Source organism: Bos mutus, chromosome 3, assembly GCF_027580195.1.
Source record: "Bos mutus isolate GX-2022 chromosome 3, NWIPB_WYAK_1.1, whole genome shotgun sequence".
Lineage (NCBI taxonomy): Eukaryota > Metazoa > Chordata > Mammalia > Artiodactyla > Bovidae > Bos > Bos mutus.
In genome coordinates, this window is record NC_091619.1 from 67,282,396 (window position 1) to 67,300,034 (window position 17,639).

The following is a 17,639-nucleotide window of genomic DNA, read 5'->3' on the forward strand; positions in this document are numbered from 1 at the left end:
TGACAAAATGGAACTTCAGAGAGAAAAAAAGCAATTCTCTCAAGATCATACAGCTTGTAGTGGCAGAGATGACATTTGATGCCAGGTAATTTGATAGCAATTTTTACTCACCAGTATGAGGTACTGTCTCCCTTACTTCCTTTGTTAACTCCTACTGATCTTGACATTACAAAATGAATGATAAATTAGTGTTAGTGATAGGGGAGTCATTTTTTTTTAATGTAAGTGTGTTTTTAGGAGTCTATTAACTTGCTTTTAATCCAAGTTGAAACCTGTCTAAAATAATTAGCTGATGATTGTTAAGATTGATTTCCTATTTGTATTTTTATAACCTAAATTAAAATAGTGTTAGTCTCTCAGTCATGTCTGACTCTGCCACCTCATGGACTGTGGTCCACCAGACTTTTTGGTGGAATTCTTCATGCAGGAACACTGGAGCAGGTTGCCATTCCCTTCTCCAGGGAATCTTGTGACCCAGGGATTGAACCCAGGTCTCCCGCACTGCAGGCAGATACTTTACTACCTGAGCCACCAGGGAAGAGTTCACAATTACATTGACATTATTTTTAAACTTACTCTATAAATATTTATTGAATGCCTATTATGTATACACCAGATACTGAAGCAGATAATAGCAATAGAGCAATCCCCAAAGTCTAGTTTCTGCCCTAAATGAGCTATCAATCCAATAAGAGGAATAGTCATGTGTATTAGCTTCCTCTTGCTGCTGTAATGACTTAGCACAAATGAGGTGGTTTAAAATCACACAGACTTATAATTCTGGAGGTCAGAAGTCCACAATAGGTCTCAGTGGACTGAAATCAAGGTGTCACAGGGCTGCATTATTTCCTAGAGATTCTATGGGAGAGAAATCAGTTTTCTTAAATTTCCACTTTCTAGAGGTTGCCACTACTCTTGCCTGGAAAATCCCATGGACGGAGGAGCCTGGTAGGCTGCGGTCCATGGGATCGCTAAAAGTCGGACATGACTGAGCGACTTCACTTTCTCTTTTCACTTTCATGCATTGGAGAAGGAAATGGCAACCCACTCCAGTGTTCTTGCCTGGAGAATCCCAGGGACGGATGGGCTGCTGTCTCTGGGGTCGCACAGAGTCGGACACGACTGAAGTGACTTAGCATAGCATAGCATAGAGGTTGCCACGTTCCTTGACTCATCACTCACTTCAGTCATCAAAGCCAGCAACGGCCAGTCAAGTTTTTCTCGTGTTGCATCACTTTGACCTTGTTTCCGCTGTCACATCTCCTTTGACTCTTCTGTCTCCCTTTTTCCTATTTAAGGACTCTTGTGATTATACAAGGCTTACCTAGATAATCCAGGATAGTCTCTATGTCTTGTGATTTTCCATTTATCTAAATCTGCAAAGTCCCTTTTGCCATGTAAGGTAACATAGTCACAAGTTTGGAGACTAGGACATGAGCATCTATCTACCACAGCATGTAAACAAACAACTCGTTGGTACAGTATACCACATGCAACAATACAGTATACCACGTGCAATAATAGAAATATATGTCTCAAAGATGAATGGAATTAGCTACCATGATGTAGGGGCCAGTCAAAGTGGGCTCCACTTACTGGCATAATGACCAGTAGAATGTCTTTAGTCCTTGTCCTTCTTGAAAATTAATGGGGAAATTTGTGAGCAGAACTGTAGACTTCCTTTAGCCATTGCCAAGGGAACAAAGAGGGGAAAGTCCTATTATTCAGAGAGCACTGTATAAAATAGAAGCTTCCCTGGTAGCTCAGCTGATAAAGAATCTGCCTGCAATGCAGGAGATTCCAGTTCAATTTCTGGGTTGGGAAGATCCACTGGAGAAGGGAAAGGCTACCCATTCCAGTATTCTTGGGCTTCCCTGGTGGCTCAGCTGGTAAAGAATCCACTGTTCTTTACTGGCTGAGTCACTTTTGGAGGGGAACCATAGCTGTTCAGAATTACTAAAAGATCAAGTTTGAAGTGAGGGATGGTAGGAGATGAGGCGGGTGAATGGGCCAGATTGAGAAAGGCCATATGGGCTGTGAAATTGAAACATTGTCCACTAAGAAATGGCAAGGAATATGGCTCTTTGTCCTTCATTAGAGGGAAGGAAACCTCTTCCTTTGATAAAATGACAGATCCTCATTTATAGACACAGCATCATAAACATATTTGAAAAGTAAAGTAAAACAAGTATTTAATTATTCCCAATTCTCCACTGCCTGTTGTAGAATACTAAAGTAAGACAACTTTGTACCACATTATTTTTCCATGCTTGTTGGAAAGTTATCTGATGTGCTTGCTCATAATAGTTCTAAGTTCTCAGATACTTGTTTGCCCCACCTTAGTTCCCCCTTCACACTCTTAAGTCACATTAGATTATCTGAAGGAGAACACTTGAAGGCATAACATTAAATGTCTCAGATTTTTGCTTTAAATGATCAGTGGTAGATATATTGTCATTTTCTTTGAGAATCAGATTGCTTTTAAGAAAGAAAAGTGTCTGGGCATGACCAGCTGCTTTATCTTGCTGTTTTCATTTGACTGAGTCATGTGCAGTTGACATCCATAAACTGAACTAATTACCTGGACTGTTTTTCATAATCTTCAGGAATTATTTCTAGTAAGAAAAAATTGCACTGTATGCCTGCAATATAAACTGTTAGCTATAATAACAAATGTGCAACTGTCTATAATGAATAATTTTTAGTGATTCTATTATCACAACAATTTTGGTGGTCAGAGAGTCATAAGAACTGATGAAGCTTTTAAAATGATTACCTAATCTTAATTTCTTTTCTTTTCCTTTAAGTGAGAAATATGAATTGCACTTAATTAGCTGAGCTATGTGGTAGTGAAGCATTATAGCTCTTTTTACTTAGCTGGTCCCTCAGTCTATTTATTCCAGAGATGCAATTAGAGCACATGAGAGCCTCAGAAAAAGCAATGCCCTGTATTGATTTCAGTAAATAAAAAATTTGCATGACAATACAGATTCTGTCAGCACATGGGGCAGGGTGAAGTTATCACTTTCCAGCTGCTATTACTATATGAAATCAGCTAAATCTTATCATTTGACTGAGGTCTTAGTGTATTTGCAACTGAAATATAAGGCAGCCAGAAATTACAGTCAAAAAGTGTCAGCTTTTCAGAAGATTTGACAATAACGTTTCATTTACACCACAATCCACTTTTTCACTTTGTAAGGTACAAATCACACAAAAATTGGAAGCCAGCCTAGACACTTTTAAACCAGTTTTGCCCATCTTTTTGAAAAAAGAATAATTACAGGATCAATATAAGTTTCCAACCTCTTTCAATATATTTTCTTTCCCCACTCATCTATGAAATTTCTCTAAGTTCACTATTGAGAAGTTTACTGCCAGGTAGCTCTGCAGAGGCTTTGGGGTCAGACTGAATGCCACCTCCACCTCTTGTTAGCTGACTGAGCTAAGGCAAATTAGCTGTGAGTCAACTTCCTCATCTATAAAATGGAAGGATAACAGTGGCATACATCATAGAATTATTGAGAGCATTAAATGACAAAATAAATATGCCAGTGCTGTTGTATTGCATAGTTCAAGGGGGTACTATTCACATTGTGTTTGTGTAAAATTGTAAAAAATGACATATGTGTGTGAAGCTGTTATAGCAGTTCCTGGTACAAATAAGCATTCACTTAATAATATTTCTGTAGAATTTATAATCCTTCTTTCTTGAAACTCTTGAGTTTTCTTGAATGTCACTTTCTGCTTCTCTTCCTGTAGCTGTTATGTCTTACTCTTAATTGTGTGTTTCCCAAAGCTCATACATATCTAATGATTTGCTTTTCTCTTACTTCATTAGGCTTGGTCTGTTATGTACAGCTAGAATTAAGGACAGTGCATGAATGAAACAGAGGTTAATAATAAAATTCAGAATTCAGTTGCTTAGTCATGTTTGACTCTTTGTGACCCCGTGGACTGCATTACACCAGGCTTCCCTGTCTGTCACCAACTTCCTGTAGCCTGCTCAAACTCATGTCCATCAAGTCGATGATGCCATCCAACCACCTCTTCCTCTGTTGTCCCCTTCTCCTCCTGCCTTCAGTCTTGTCCAGCATCAGGGTGTTTTCCAGTGAGTCAGTTCTTTGCATCAGGTGGCCAAAGTATTGCAGCTTCAGCTTCAGCATCAGTCCTTCCAATGAATATTCAGGGCTGATTTCCTTTAGGATGCAGTATTTGATCTCCTTGAAGTCCAAGAGACTCTCAAGAGTCTCCTCCAACAGCAAAGTTCAAAAGCATCAATTCTTTGGTGCTCAGCTTTCTTTATGGTCCAATTCTCATATCCGTACATGACTACTGGAAAAACCATAGCTTTGACTAGATGGATCTTGGTTGGCAAACTCATATCTCTGCTTTTTAATATGCTGTCTAGGTCTGTCATAGCTTTCCTTCCAAGGAGCAAGCATCTTTTATTTTCATGGATGCAGTCACCATCTGCAGTGATTTTGGAGCCCCCCCAAAATAAAGTCTGACACTGTTTCCACTGTTTCTCCACCCATTTGCCATGAAGTTTTTGGGACCAGATGCCATGATCTTAGTTTTTTGAATGTTGAGTTTTAAAGCCAACTTTTTCACTCTTCTCTTACACTTTCAGCAAGAGGCTCTTCAGTTCCTCTTTGCTTTCTGCCATAAGGTTTGTGTCATCTGTGTATCTGAGGTGATTGATATTTCTCCCAGCAATCTTGATTCCAGGTTGTGCTTCATCCAGCCCAGCATTTCACATGATGTATTCTGCATATAAGTTAAATAAGCAGGGTGACAATATACAGCCTTGGTGTACTCCTTCCGCAATTTGGAATCAGTCCGTTGTTCCATGTCCAGTTCTAACTGCTGCTTCTTGACCTGCATATAGATTTCTCAGGAGGCAGGTCAAGTGGTCTGGTATTCCCTTCTCTTTAAGAATTTTCCACTGTTTGTTGTGATCCACACAGTCAAGGCTTTGGTGTAGTCAGTAAAGCAGAAGTAGATGTTTTTCTGGAACTCTCTTGCTCTTTCTATGATCCAGCAGATGTTGGCAATTTATCTCTGGTTCCTCTGCCTTTTCAAAATCCATATTGAACATCTTAAAGTTCTCGGTCACATACTATTGAAGCCTGGCTTGGAGAATTTTGAGCATTACTTTGCTGGTGTGTGAGATGAGTGAAATTGTGTGGTAATTTGAACATTCTTTGGTATTGGCTTTCTTTGGGATTAGAATGAAAACTGACCTTTTCCAGTCCTACAGCCACTGCTGAATTTCCCAAATTCTCTCAAGTGACCTAGTGGTCTCCAAATCTGATTGTGCATCAGAGTGATCTGATAGGACAAGCCTACCCCAGACCTTTGGAACTATAGTATTTGGTGTGGAGGGGCTAGATGAAATGGTTTTGGTATATTTTAGCTGTTCAGCCAGTTTGGGGATGGAAATCTTGAACCAGCAAGAATGTCAGCACTAGTGTTCATTCTCCAAGTCAATGCACAGGTCCTGAGTACTGGGGGAAAGTAGAGCCCAAGTTCAGCACCAGTCAGGAGGTGAAGAGACCTATCTGTTCATGATGCCCTCTGGCTCCATGGCACGCTCTGAATGTGTCTGTCATGGCTCTTAACACCAGTGTTGAAACTTTAGTCTTAAGCTTATATTTCGTATTTTCACTTGAGATTTGTGAAAGCAGACTTAGTCTCCAGAATTCTTCCTCAAATCCCTACCAACTTTTTATTGCAAGAATATAATAAATGTGGTTAAAATGAGTTGTTGAAACCTTAAGTCAGATCAAGAGAGGGAGTGTATTAGTGGTAGTCTTTGGTTGCCTGTAACAGATGTGAACTAGCAAAAAGCAAGATAAAGGACTTCAGTATAAGGATATAATATATCACACAAAACTCAACCCAGGTCTCAGGTAGGGACTGGAACAGAAAGCTGAAGTCCATGAAGATTTCCATCTTTGCTGCTTCTTATACATTGGCTTCAGTGATTTCTTTCTGAAAGCTTTCTTTCTCTGCTTCTCTGGTCTTCAAGCTTTACATTTTGCAGTTCTGATCTTTCACTGTCTGTTTTAATTCTAATCCCTGGGATAGAGTGACCAGAAATGACTGGCCTAGTTTGGGTATAATATCCAAACCAGATCCAGTCACTGATTGCCAGGAAACAGCTACAAGGGAGAAACTTGGTGGCTAGAGACCATGCCTGTGGATTAGAGAGGAAATCAGTTCCCAGAGAAATGGTGACTAGACACCCTGAAATGTATTTGTCGCCATGAGGTAGAGGCAGACAAGGCAGTCAGAAAAGGAGAAGCTGACAATTATGTCAGAACTGAAGTATTTACAGCTTTCTCAAACAGAAAACACTCTACTCATTTCCCCCAGAGTAGGAACTCATGCTGGGTTTGCAAGGTATGACCCCAGGAGTCTGTTTTGCTGCAATGAGACAGGGCAGTATGACTCCCAGGTCCATTATATACCATGTTGTTGATAGTGGGTACCTTGGCCTCTCTATGTCTGGACTTTTGCATATGTACAATGAGGCTAATAATAGTTTCTAATCTAACTAAAGAACACATTTATTTTTCAAAGTAAGCAAAATAAGGCATGAAAGCACTTAGAACAGTGCTTAACATTTAATGATTGAAAACGTGTTAAATATTATTGTTATTGTCACTATAACAACAGATCCTGATATTCTTTATGGAATTTATTAATTTTCATGTGATAAAGTTATGACTTCCAAGTATTTATCTCAAGGTTTGACCCAGACTTCAATTTCTTTAAAAAAATCTTTTTATTGAAGTATATTTGATTTATGATGTGCCAACCTCTGGTGTGTAGCAAAGTAACTCAATTTTACACATATATACATTCTTTTTTAAAATATTATTTTCCATTATGGTTTATCCCAGGATATTGGATGTAGTTTCCTGGGCTTTACAGTAGGACCTTGTTGTTTATCCATTCTAAATGTTATATCTTTTATCCTCCATCATCAAATTCCCAGGTCATTCCTCTCCTTCTCCATAAGACTTCAGTTTCTTGATTTAAGTTGAACACTGGACTTTGAGTTAGATGTCCCCATGAGCTGAATCAGCCTCATGCTCTTTTTCTCCTAACAACTTTACAGTTTCTTCCACTTGCTAACGTTCCCAACTGTTTTAATAACATCAACCTTAAACTGAGGTAAAAGACCAGAAGTAACTGAGAACCACAGTTTCTAGGTCTGAAATCTCTTTATTTGGTCTTTTTTTTTTTTTGACATTTCTCTTTCACACCCTAAGTCTTACCATTCAAGTGCTTTTTATCTTTGTCATGTAATTCGGACTAAGAATGAATATACATAGGGGCTTACTAAGTGTCAACCAGTGTTTTAAATATTTTTACAAGTATTAATTCATTTAATCCTCATAACATCTTTATGGTGTACTATTGTCATCCCCATTTATAGATATATGGGATTTCCTGTTGGCTCAGACAGTAAAGAATCTGCCTGCAATGCAGGAGACCTGGATTCAGTCCCTGGGTTGGGAAGATCCCCTGGAGAAGGGAATGGCTACCCACTTCAGTATTCTTGCCTGGAGAATCCCATGGTCAAAAGAGCCTGGAGGGCTATAGTCCATGGGATCACAAAGAGTTGGACATGACTGAGTGGCTAACCCTTTACAGATATGGAAACTGAGACTCAGAGAAGTGATATGATCTGTCTAGGGTCACGGCTAGTAAGTGACAGAGAATAGGCAGACTGACTCCAGAGCCATTGCTCCTAACCCCTAAGCCGCATGACTGCTCTGTGATAACGGATGCATCTCTCTTTCCATTACTTCCACCACCATTTGGGGTGGGGCTCACATGACTTCACCTCTATTATTTCAATAGGTTCCTAGTTGGTCCCCTTGACTTTGCGCTTTGTGATAGCACTTATATACTGCCACTAGGTTATTCTTTAATTAAGCCCTGCTTCTACCATGTCATTCCTTTGTTGAAAATCCTTCTATAACCCAAGATCCATGACTGTCAATACCCAAACTGGAGCCCAAAGATGTGAGATGTAAATGTACAGAATTTGTATCAGAAAGAGACCTATCCAACTAAGTGACAACTTGAAACAATGAAGGTAAACCTACGGTTTATTCTAGAAGCTGAGGCCTAGCATTCCCCTATCCTGGGGGATACCCAAATTGTGTCCTGCAGCCACTGGCCCTTCTCAACTCTGAGCTCTGGGTATTTCCTCAGATAACTTGTCCTTGTGAACAACCAGCATCTGAAAAGTCAGATTAAAATTGCTACCTACCTTCCAAGTTACAGGAAAAACTCACATGAGATCTGGGAATGAAATAACATTTAGAATCAAAATGGTTCTTCTTCATATGAGAAAGATGAAACTACTGTTTTTTTGCATTGTTATAGTTCTAGGCAAAAAAAGAAATACTTCTATGACTCCTTGTTGGCTTAGGATGTATAAAGTACCTTCTGTTCCTAGTTTTTTAGGCTTTCTGTAGTCTGGTTCCATACTATCTATTTAGCTTTATGTTTTCCTCCTTCTGTTTGATTATCTAGGACTCCAATCAGGCTGATCTTTTCACCATCCCCGTGCATTTGCTGTTTGTTCCTAACTCTATGACTTCATACTTGTCCATCTCAAGATACCGTGACTCTAGGAAGTCTTCCCTACTAATCTCAACTGAATGTGACCTTTCCTTCCTTAGAATGCTCCTAATACTTTCCTTGTACCCTCTCTTATGGTATCATATTCTGTCTTGTTTTCTGTGACTTGTGGTCTTTTCTTATTTCTCTCCCTGCTCACCAGTTTGTTAGCCTGTTGAAGAAAGAGACTATGTTTCATTAAACCCTGTATTCCCTGCAGTGCTTCTTTCAATGCAGAGCACATAATGGGCGATCAATATGTAGTTACTGAATTTAACGGAGTTCTAGTTTCACCCATTCAGAATGTTTCTCTTTTCCCTTTTATTTTATTCCAATCTTTCAGAAAAATCTCACTTCTTGAATGAAATGCTCTTGACTGCTCTAGTCCTCGATGAAACTTACTTTCTCAGAACTCTTGTAACACTTCAAGCCAATACCATACAATTTAGTACTTTATTATTTTATACAGTCTATTCATTGCTTGTGTATTATAATATAAGACTTGATATATAAAGATTTCAAGAAATGTTTGTTGAATGAATCAATATGTCAATCTTGCCTACCAACTGTAGGGTCTCCAAGACAGGAAGCATCCTTTATGTATCTCTGTATGCCCTCAGAGCTCTCAACATATAACAGGTGCTTTATGAATACTTGCTGACTGATTGGCTCTTGAATTTCTGTTCCAAGTCTGTCCTCTCCTTCCTGTTGTTCTGCCCTCAGCCTGTGATTACACTGAAGAGGCTTTGGAGTCCTCAGGTCTAATTTCCCCATTGAGTACAGGCTGAGTCAGATTGCTGACACACAGGCCTCTTTTTTCCAGACCCTTTTAAAATTCTGGCTTTAATTTAGGCCTTTTTATAGGGACAAATGCCTAGAGGAAGGGAGCAGGAATCCTTTAGTCAGGGGGGTGAGAATTGCAAAATATAAACCTTTGGCCAGAAATGATTTTACAGAACTTGTTACTGGGTGTACCCAGTACATGTGGGGGAAAAGGCCGTTCTGTGTCTACTTTGTATCGTTTAAAGACAAGGGTAATATATGACAATTCATGTTACAACAGTGAATGACTAGGGCATTTCTTCAGATGGTATGAAGTCTACCAGTAGATCTAAAAAATAACAATCAAAAGCAATAAAAATAACATTTGTATAGTAAAATATAATAATGATTTTTGCATACGATATAGCCAACATGGCAGGGACCAATAGTGACTGGTATTCCAATTTCTCAAAGGAAAGCTCCATGTACTGAGAGGAAAGGGAGAAGTGTGATAAGCAGACATCTCTCTTACATTGTGCACCTCACAAGTACACAGCAACACTTGGAAATGGCAGATGGTAGAATGCGTTTTTGCAGACTGGAAGGGCTTCAAGTTTTGCTCTCTTGGCTGTGATCTATGATGTTGCTGCTCAGAACAGTGGGAGATATGTACACAGTGTGCCTAAGAATATGGTGCTTAACAACTCTTCCCAGACTTGCTTCTAGCTGGAGAGAGAGAAAATGATTGACAGCTGTGTCCAAGGTATAACTGATGTTTCACTGGACCAAAGAATGAGTTCAACACTGCACTAAGCACTGGCTAAGATAGGAATTTTTCTTTATTCATATTTTATGTATATTTATTTGCCATTTCATTGGCTTCCATGCTTAGAAAGTTCTTTATTTTAAATGCAGGTACTCCAAGGTCATATGATCCGCATTTCAGAGGACCCGTTGTCAACAGGTAAGCAGTTCTTTTCTCTGGAATGCATTTGTTAACAAACACAGAAAGCTTATTATTATTTTTTTTATATCATTTTCCAGTCAACAGAGAATTGTGTCTACTATGAGAAGGAAATGACTTATTTTTAGAATAAATGTCCCCTTATTTATACAGGGTAAGTACAGGGAATAAATCTTCCCATGAGTCATGAATATCCTCTCCTATTCAGCAAACTAACTGCCTCAATTTATTAGACTGAAGAGTTTGTGTTTCTCGAGAAGAGAAGCAAAAAACTGCTTTACAAGATTTAAGCACTTTGTAGAGAAGCAGACGCATTCCAGTTGTTTTATGCACCTGTTTACTCTGTCGCCACCGCAAATGCAGAGTTGCTATGCCAACTTCTTCCACACAGGGTATTTGTGCCACTCAGCCTTCCAAAGCAGAGAGCTTTCTCAGAGTCATCCATTCACCAATGCCACATGTATGCTTTAGGGTATTTTAAACTGCTTTAGGGAAATATCTGCTTGTCTCAACTGGTGTTTCTCCTGCAAGGTGGCATGGCATTTAAAAAGTATCCAGTAATTCACAGGCTTCTTTTATTATTATTTTCTACCCTCTATTCTCAGGTTTCCTGCTAATCAAAAAGGGATCTTGCAGGGTAGAATGGCTAAAAATGAAGAGAATATTATGCTGTGGGTAGCTTTTTTAATTTTTTGCTTAGCATTGACTTTGATTTCTGGCAGTTGCATGTCATAATAAACTGTAATGTGAAATAATGATCAGTGTCCTTATTTGCACTTGCCAGCATGTATATTAGCATTACTGTTATGTCTCTGTAATATCCTAGCTTTAAACAAAAGTGTATCTAGTTTATTCTAATTCTGTAAGAAGCCAAGTCATTTGTTTGAGTCACTCAAAGATGTACCTATGCCCTCTTTAGAGTAAGTCTGAAATCTCTCTCATTCTGTCCATGGTAACACCATGAATACATTTTATTGACCAGTGTACAAACAGCCTCATTTGATATGGAGGTTACTTTTACTGTGCTTGCATTCATTTTATAATAACTAATTTGTATGAATGGCATCTAGCTTACTGACCTCAAGAGACCTCTAGATATAATCCAGATTCAACAGTAGAAACAAAAACAATGATAATAAGGGAGCTACCAAATTTACACAGATGAAATACAGATTAGAGTTAATGCCTTTTCTAGCCATAGAGAAGAAAGCAGAGTTTGGTCTGACTGGCTGTGGGTGTGGGGAAGGAGGTTAAAATCTGTCTTCAGTTATTTAGAATGTACTGGTAGAACCAGGCGGTCCAGGTAAAGTCTAAAGCACCGTGATGATCACTGTGAGAAAGTAATCTATTTTTACTAAGGGCCTTTTGTGATGTCTTAACACCAAAACACCTTCAAAGGTAAAATAATCATTGTGTATACCTCCCCTTCCCCCTAATTCTTTAGTCTAAGAATGGAGAGAAGTATTGTAAAACCATGGGGGCTTAACTATAGAAAGACACAGTTTGCTCATTGGTAACTTTTCAGATGCAGAGGTTTATAATGCATTTTCTGGGAAAATAGTTGGGGTGTTTCAAGAGCAAGTGAGAAACCCCACCTTCTTCACATTACCTCTGCAACAAGGCCAGCTTTAATAACATGTTACTTACATAAAGTCAATTTCTTTTTGAGAGATCCCAAGTCTTATCAGATATTCCAGCAGACCTTCACAGCACTGTCTGCTCATCATTCACAATGTTCTGTATACCTCTTCAGTTCACAAGAACATCATTTTGTGCCCAGTGATCAGCCAACTGTAGTTGTTTCCAAGAGAAGTGAAGGAACGATGGTAATTCCATAGAACAGATTAACTTAGTTTTTCATTTGTGATACTAAAGGTGAAACTCCAGTACTTTGGCCACCTCATGCGAAGAGTTGACTCATTGGAAAAGACTCTGATGCTGGGAGGGATTGGGGGCAGGAGGAGAAGGGGACGACAAAGGATGAGATGGCTGGATGGCATCACTGACTCGATGGATGTGAATCTGAGTGAACTCCGGGAGTTGGTGATGGACAGGGAGGCCTGGCGTGCTGCAATTCATGGGGTCGCAAAGAATCGGACACGACTGAATGACTGAACTGAATTGAACTGAACTTAGATAAGAGGGACTTCCTGCCTGGCTCAGTGGTAAAGAATCCACCTGCCAATGCAGGAGTTTGATCCTGGGCCAAAGAAGATCCCCTGGAGAAGGAAATGGCAACCCACTCTAGTATTCTTGCCTGGAAAATCCCATGGACAGAAGGAGCCTAGTGGGCTACAGTCCAAGGGGTCACAAAGAGTCAAACACGACTTAGTGATGAAACAACATTAACTAAGATAAGAATTGGGCATATATGGAAGCTAATGTCCCATAATGTTGACAACAAACAACAATTCTTGAAGAAATATTTGACTGTATTGGGTCTTAGTTGCAGCACACAGACTGAGTTGGTTTGCAGTGTGTGGGATCTTAGTTCCCTAATCAGGTATCAAACCTGAGTCCCCTATATTAGAAGGCATATTCTTAACCACTGGACCTCCAGGGAAGTTCCACAAACAGTGTTTTTGATAGTCCCGTTTGGAAAGGTAGTTAGCCAGTGCCTGTGCTTTGTCCCCTATATTCAACAGAATTTTAGCACTGGATTGAGGTTGTGAGATTTTTGTAAAAGTTTAAGGGATGTTTAGCAGTATTCTTGGCAGTACCATTAGAGGGCAAAAATGAATGCACATAGAAAACTAAGAAATAAATCTCTTTTACAAGCTGCTACATGAGAAAGTTCTCTTACAATTTTACAACTAAGAAAAATTTTCATTTAATGGAAAGTTGGTATACTTTCTTCTGTTATATAAAGAGAACTGTAATCTACTGTTTCTCCTTTTGTCCTGACTTGTAGAAAGCCGACTGATAATTTAATTTCAGTGCCAGCAACTACATTAGCCTTTGAGTCGAGCATTTCTTTTTAGGATTTTGAATTTCTATTTCTATTTTAATAATGCTGTTGCATCCAGTTTTAAGTCATTTCACTAACTCAGAATATTCATTCTTGAAAGAAGCAGCTTATAGGCAGACAGGTAAATAGAAATGAAAACCTTGAATGTTCCATAATTGACTTTTTCCCTTCTCTATATACAAAATAAATGAAGGACCTATGGCTGATACTAATGAAATTGATAGGTTTCACAATGCTGAAAATAACTATTATTATAAATGGTACAAAATCTGTCTGGAATGTAATAACCTGTGCTTATTTTTACCTGAGGCACTGGGGAAAGGTTAAATTCACTATCATGAAGGGATTTAAAGAGAGACTGAAGGGGGATTTATTATGAATGTTGTGAAGGGGACTCATTCATATAAAGGACTTGCACTAAATGACCTCTGAGTCTTTTCCAACCTTGAAACTCTGTGACTCAATATTTTTTATTATTGTAATTAGCATACAACATTATATTAGTTTCAGGTATACAACATGGTGATTTGATATTTTTTGTTCATTATGTTAGTTACCATCTGTCACCATGGAAAATTGTTAGAATATTATTGACTCTATTTCCTATGTATATGTTATATTCCTGTGACTTATTTATAACTGGAGGTTTGTACCTTGTTAATTCCCTTCACCATCTGTCTGTCCTCCCTTGTCTCTCCCCTCTGGTAACTATCAGCTTGTTCTCTGTATTTATGAGTCTGTTTCTGTTTTGTTTGTTCCTTTATTTTGTTTCTTAGATTCCACGTATAAGTGAAATCATATGGTGTTTGTTTTTCTCTAACTTATTTCACTTAGCATAGCACCTTCTATGTCTATAGTACTGTTACAAATGGCAAGATTTCACTTTTTTATGGCTAATATTCCATTACACACATACACTATACCACACCACACCACACCACATCTTCTTTATCCATTCATATATTGATGGATACTTAGGTTGCCCCTATATCTTGGCTATTGTAATTAGTACTGCAATGAACATAGGCTGCATATATCTGTTTGAACTAGTATTTTCATTTTCCTCAGATAAATATCTTGAAGTGCAATTGCTGAATCATATGGTACTTCTGTTTTTAGTTTTGTTTTTACATTTACTTATTTATTCATTTTTATTTTTGGCTGTGATGGATCTTTGTTGCTGCACACAGGCTTTCCCTGGCTTCAGCATGAGGGGCTATCCTCTAGCTGCGATGTGCAGGCTATCATTGCAGTGGCTTCTCTAGTTGTGGAGCATGGGCTTTAGTAGTTGTGGCACAGGGGCTCAGTGGTTGCAGCTTGTGGGCTCTAGAGTATTGGCTCAGTAGTTGTGGCACATGGGCTTAGTTGCCCCATGGCATGTGGGATCTTTCGAGACCAGGGATTGAACCCATGTCCCCTCCATTAGCAGTCAGATACTTAACCACTGGACCATCAGGGAAGCCCTATTTTTAGTTTTTAAAGGAAACTCCATACTATTTTCCAAAGTGGCTGTACTGATTTATATTTCTACTGATAGTTCACCAGGTTTCCCTTTTCTCATACATCCTTGCCAGTTTTTATTGTTTCCTGCCTTTTTGATAAAGCATTCTGACAGGTGTAAGGTGATATCTCATTGTAGTTTTGATTTGCATTTTCCTGATGATTAGTGATGTTGAGTACCTTTTCAGGTGCTTGTTGACCATCTGACTTTTTTGGGAAAATGTCCATTCAGGTCTTCTACTGATTTTTAAGTGAAGTTGTTCATTTTTTGATGTTGAATAGTATGAGTTATTTATATATTTTGGATATAAACTCCTTATCACATATATTGTTTGCAAATATCTTCTCCAGTTTAGTAGGTTGCATTTTCATTTTGTTGGTGGTTTTCTTCACTGTGCAAAAACTCTTTAGTTTGAACTAGTCATATTATTTTTGCTTTTGTTGCCATGGGATATTTGGAGACATATCCAAAAAGATATTGCTAGAACCAGTGTCAAAGAGGTTACTGCTTATGTTTTCTTCTAGGAGTTTTATGGTTTCATATCTTTCATTTAAATTTTTAATCCATTTGAGTTTACTTTGTTTATGGTGTGAGAAAGTTGTCTAGTTGGATTCTTTTGCAATTAGTTATCTGGTTTTTTCAACACTATTTATTGAAGAGACTGTTTCTCTCCACTGTACATTCTTGCGTCCTTTATTGTAGGTTAATTGACCATATTAGAGGGGGGGTTTACTTCTGAGCTCTCTATTCTATTCCATTCATCTGTGTGTCCGCTTTTGTGCCAGTATCATGCTGTTCTAATGACTATAGCTTTGTAGTATAGTTTGAAATCAGGGACTGTGATACCTCCAGCTTGGTTATTTCTCAAGATTGTTTTGGCTCTTTGGGATCTTTTGTGATTCCATACAAATTTTAGAATTATTTGTTCTAGTTCTTTGAAAAACGCTATAGGTATTTCAAAAGGGGTTGCATGGAATCTGTGGATTGCTTTGGGTAATATGGTCATTTCAACAATATTAATTCTTACAATCTATGAGCACAGAGTGTCTTTCCATTTATTTGTGTCATCTTCAATTTCTTTTATCAATGTCTTATAGTTCTCAGAGTAAAGATATTTTACTTCCTATGTTAAATTTATTCCTAGGTATTTTATTTGTTGATGCAACGTTGAGTGGATTGTTTTCTTCATTTCTAATACTTCATTATTAGTGTGCAGAAAAGCAACAAATTTCTGTCTATTAAACTTATATCCTGCAACTTTACTGAACTCTTTCATTAGTTTTGAGAGTGTTTTGGTAGAGTCTTAGTGTGTTCTATATGTAGTCATGGTATATGCAGATAGTAATAGTTTCATTGCTTCCCTTATGATTTGAATGCCTTTTTTCCCTTTTTTAAAATTTATTTATTTTAAATTGGAAGATAATTGCTTTATAATATTGTGCTGGTTTCTGTCATACATCAACAAAGATCAACCATAGGTGTATATATGTCCCCTCCCTCTTGAACCTGCCTCTCACTTCACACCCCATCCTACCCTTCTAGTTTGTTTTTTATTCCTTTTTCTTGTCTGGCTAGACTCCCCAATGCCAAGTTGAATGAAAGTTGTGAGATTGGGCATCCTTGTCTTGTTCTTGATCTGAGAAGGAAATCTTCCATGTTGTAACTGTTGAGCATAATATTGGATGTGGATTTGTCATATGTGACTTCTAAGGTATGTTCCCTCTATTCACACTTTGTTAAGAGTGTTTGTCATAAATGGATGTTGAATTCTGTCAAATTTTTTTCCTGTATTTATTAAGATGATCATATGACTTTCATCATTTATTTTGTTAATGTAGTGTCACATTGATTGCAGCTACTGAACCATCCTTCAATTCCTGGAATAAATTCTACTTTAATGTGTTGTTGCATTCAGTTTGCTAAATTTTTTTTGAGACTTTTTGCTTCTGTGTTCATAAGGGATATTTGTCTGTAATTTTCTCTGTGTTTGTGTGTCTGATTTTGGTTCAGGGTAACACTGGACTCATAGAATAAATTCAAAAGTATTCCCTTTTCTTCAATATTCTGGAGCAGTTTAAGAAGAATAGATAACTCTTCTTCAAATGTTTTGTAGAATTCCCCTGTGAAGCCATCTAGTCCTGTGACCTTTGTTTGTTGAGAGTTATTTTTTAAATTACTGATTCAGTATCATTACTAGTGATTGGTCTATTCAGATTGTCTATTTATTCTGAAAAGAGAGACTTGGAAATCTTGGCAGATTTTATGTTTCTAGGAATGTGTCCCTTTCTTCTAGGTTATCCACTTAGATGGATCTGGCAACTGTTTATAGGGCTTCCCTGGTGGCTCAGACAGTAAAGAATATGCCTGTTCATAGTATTTTCCTATTGATCTTCTGTATGGATGATCTATTGGTATAAGTAGAACTGTTATTGTATTATTGTGTCTTTCTTTATATTTGTTTATATTTTGCTTTACTTATTCAGGTGCTCCTTTGTTGAGTGTATAAATGTTATTATATGTTGTATTCTTTTGTTTTTTTGACCCCTTTATCATTATGTAATGCCTGTTTTATCTCTAGTTAAAGTCTATTATAAAAGTCTATTTTGTCTAATATGGGTGTTACTCCCCCAGCTTTCTTTTTGTTTCCATTTGCATGGAATATCTTTTTGTATCCCTTCTCTTTCACTCTCTTTATGTCTTTAGAGCTGAGTTGATTCCCCTGTAGCAACATATTAGATGAGTCTTTTTCTTAATGCATTAAGTTACCCTATATCTTTTGACTGGAGAATTTAGTTCAT

At 37.9% G+C, this 17,639-nt stretch overlaps 1 protein-coding gene across 1 annotated transcript in view; it reads left to right on the forward strand.

The window, feature by feature from the left end:
* Positions 1–17,639, forward strand: part of SLC44A5 (solute carrier family 44 member 5) — a 230,561-nt gene that overhangs the window by 44,342 nt on the left and 168,580 nt on the right. The window contains exon 3 of the mRNA XM_070362122.1: positions 10,324–10,372. Coding sequence (XP_070218223.1) covers positions 10,324–10,372 — 49 coding nt within the window. The remainder of the gene's footprint in view (positions 1–10,323; positions 10,373–17,639) is intronic.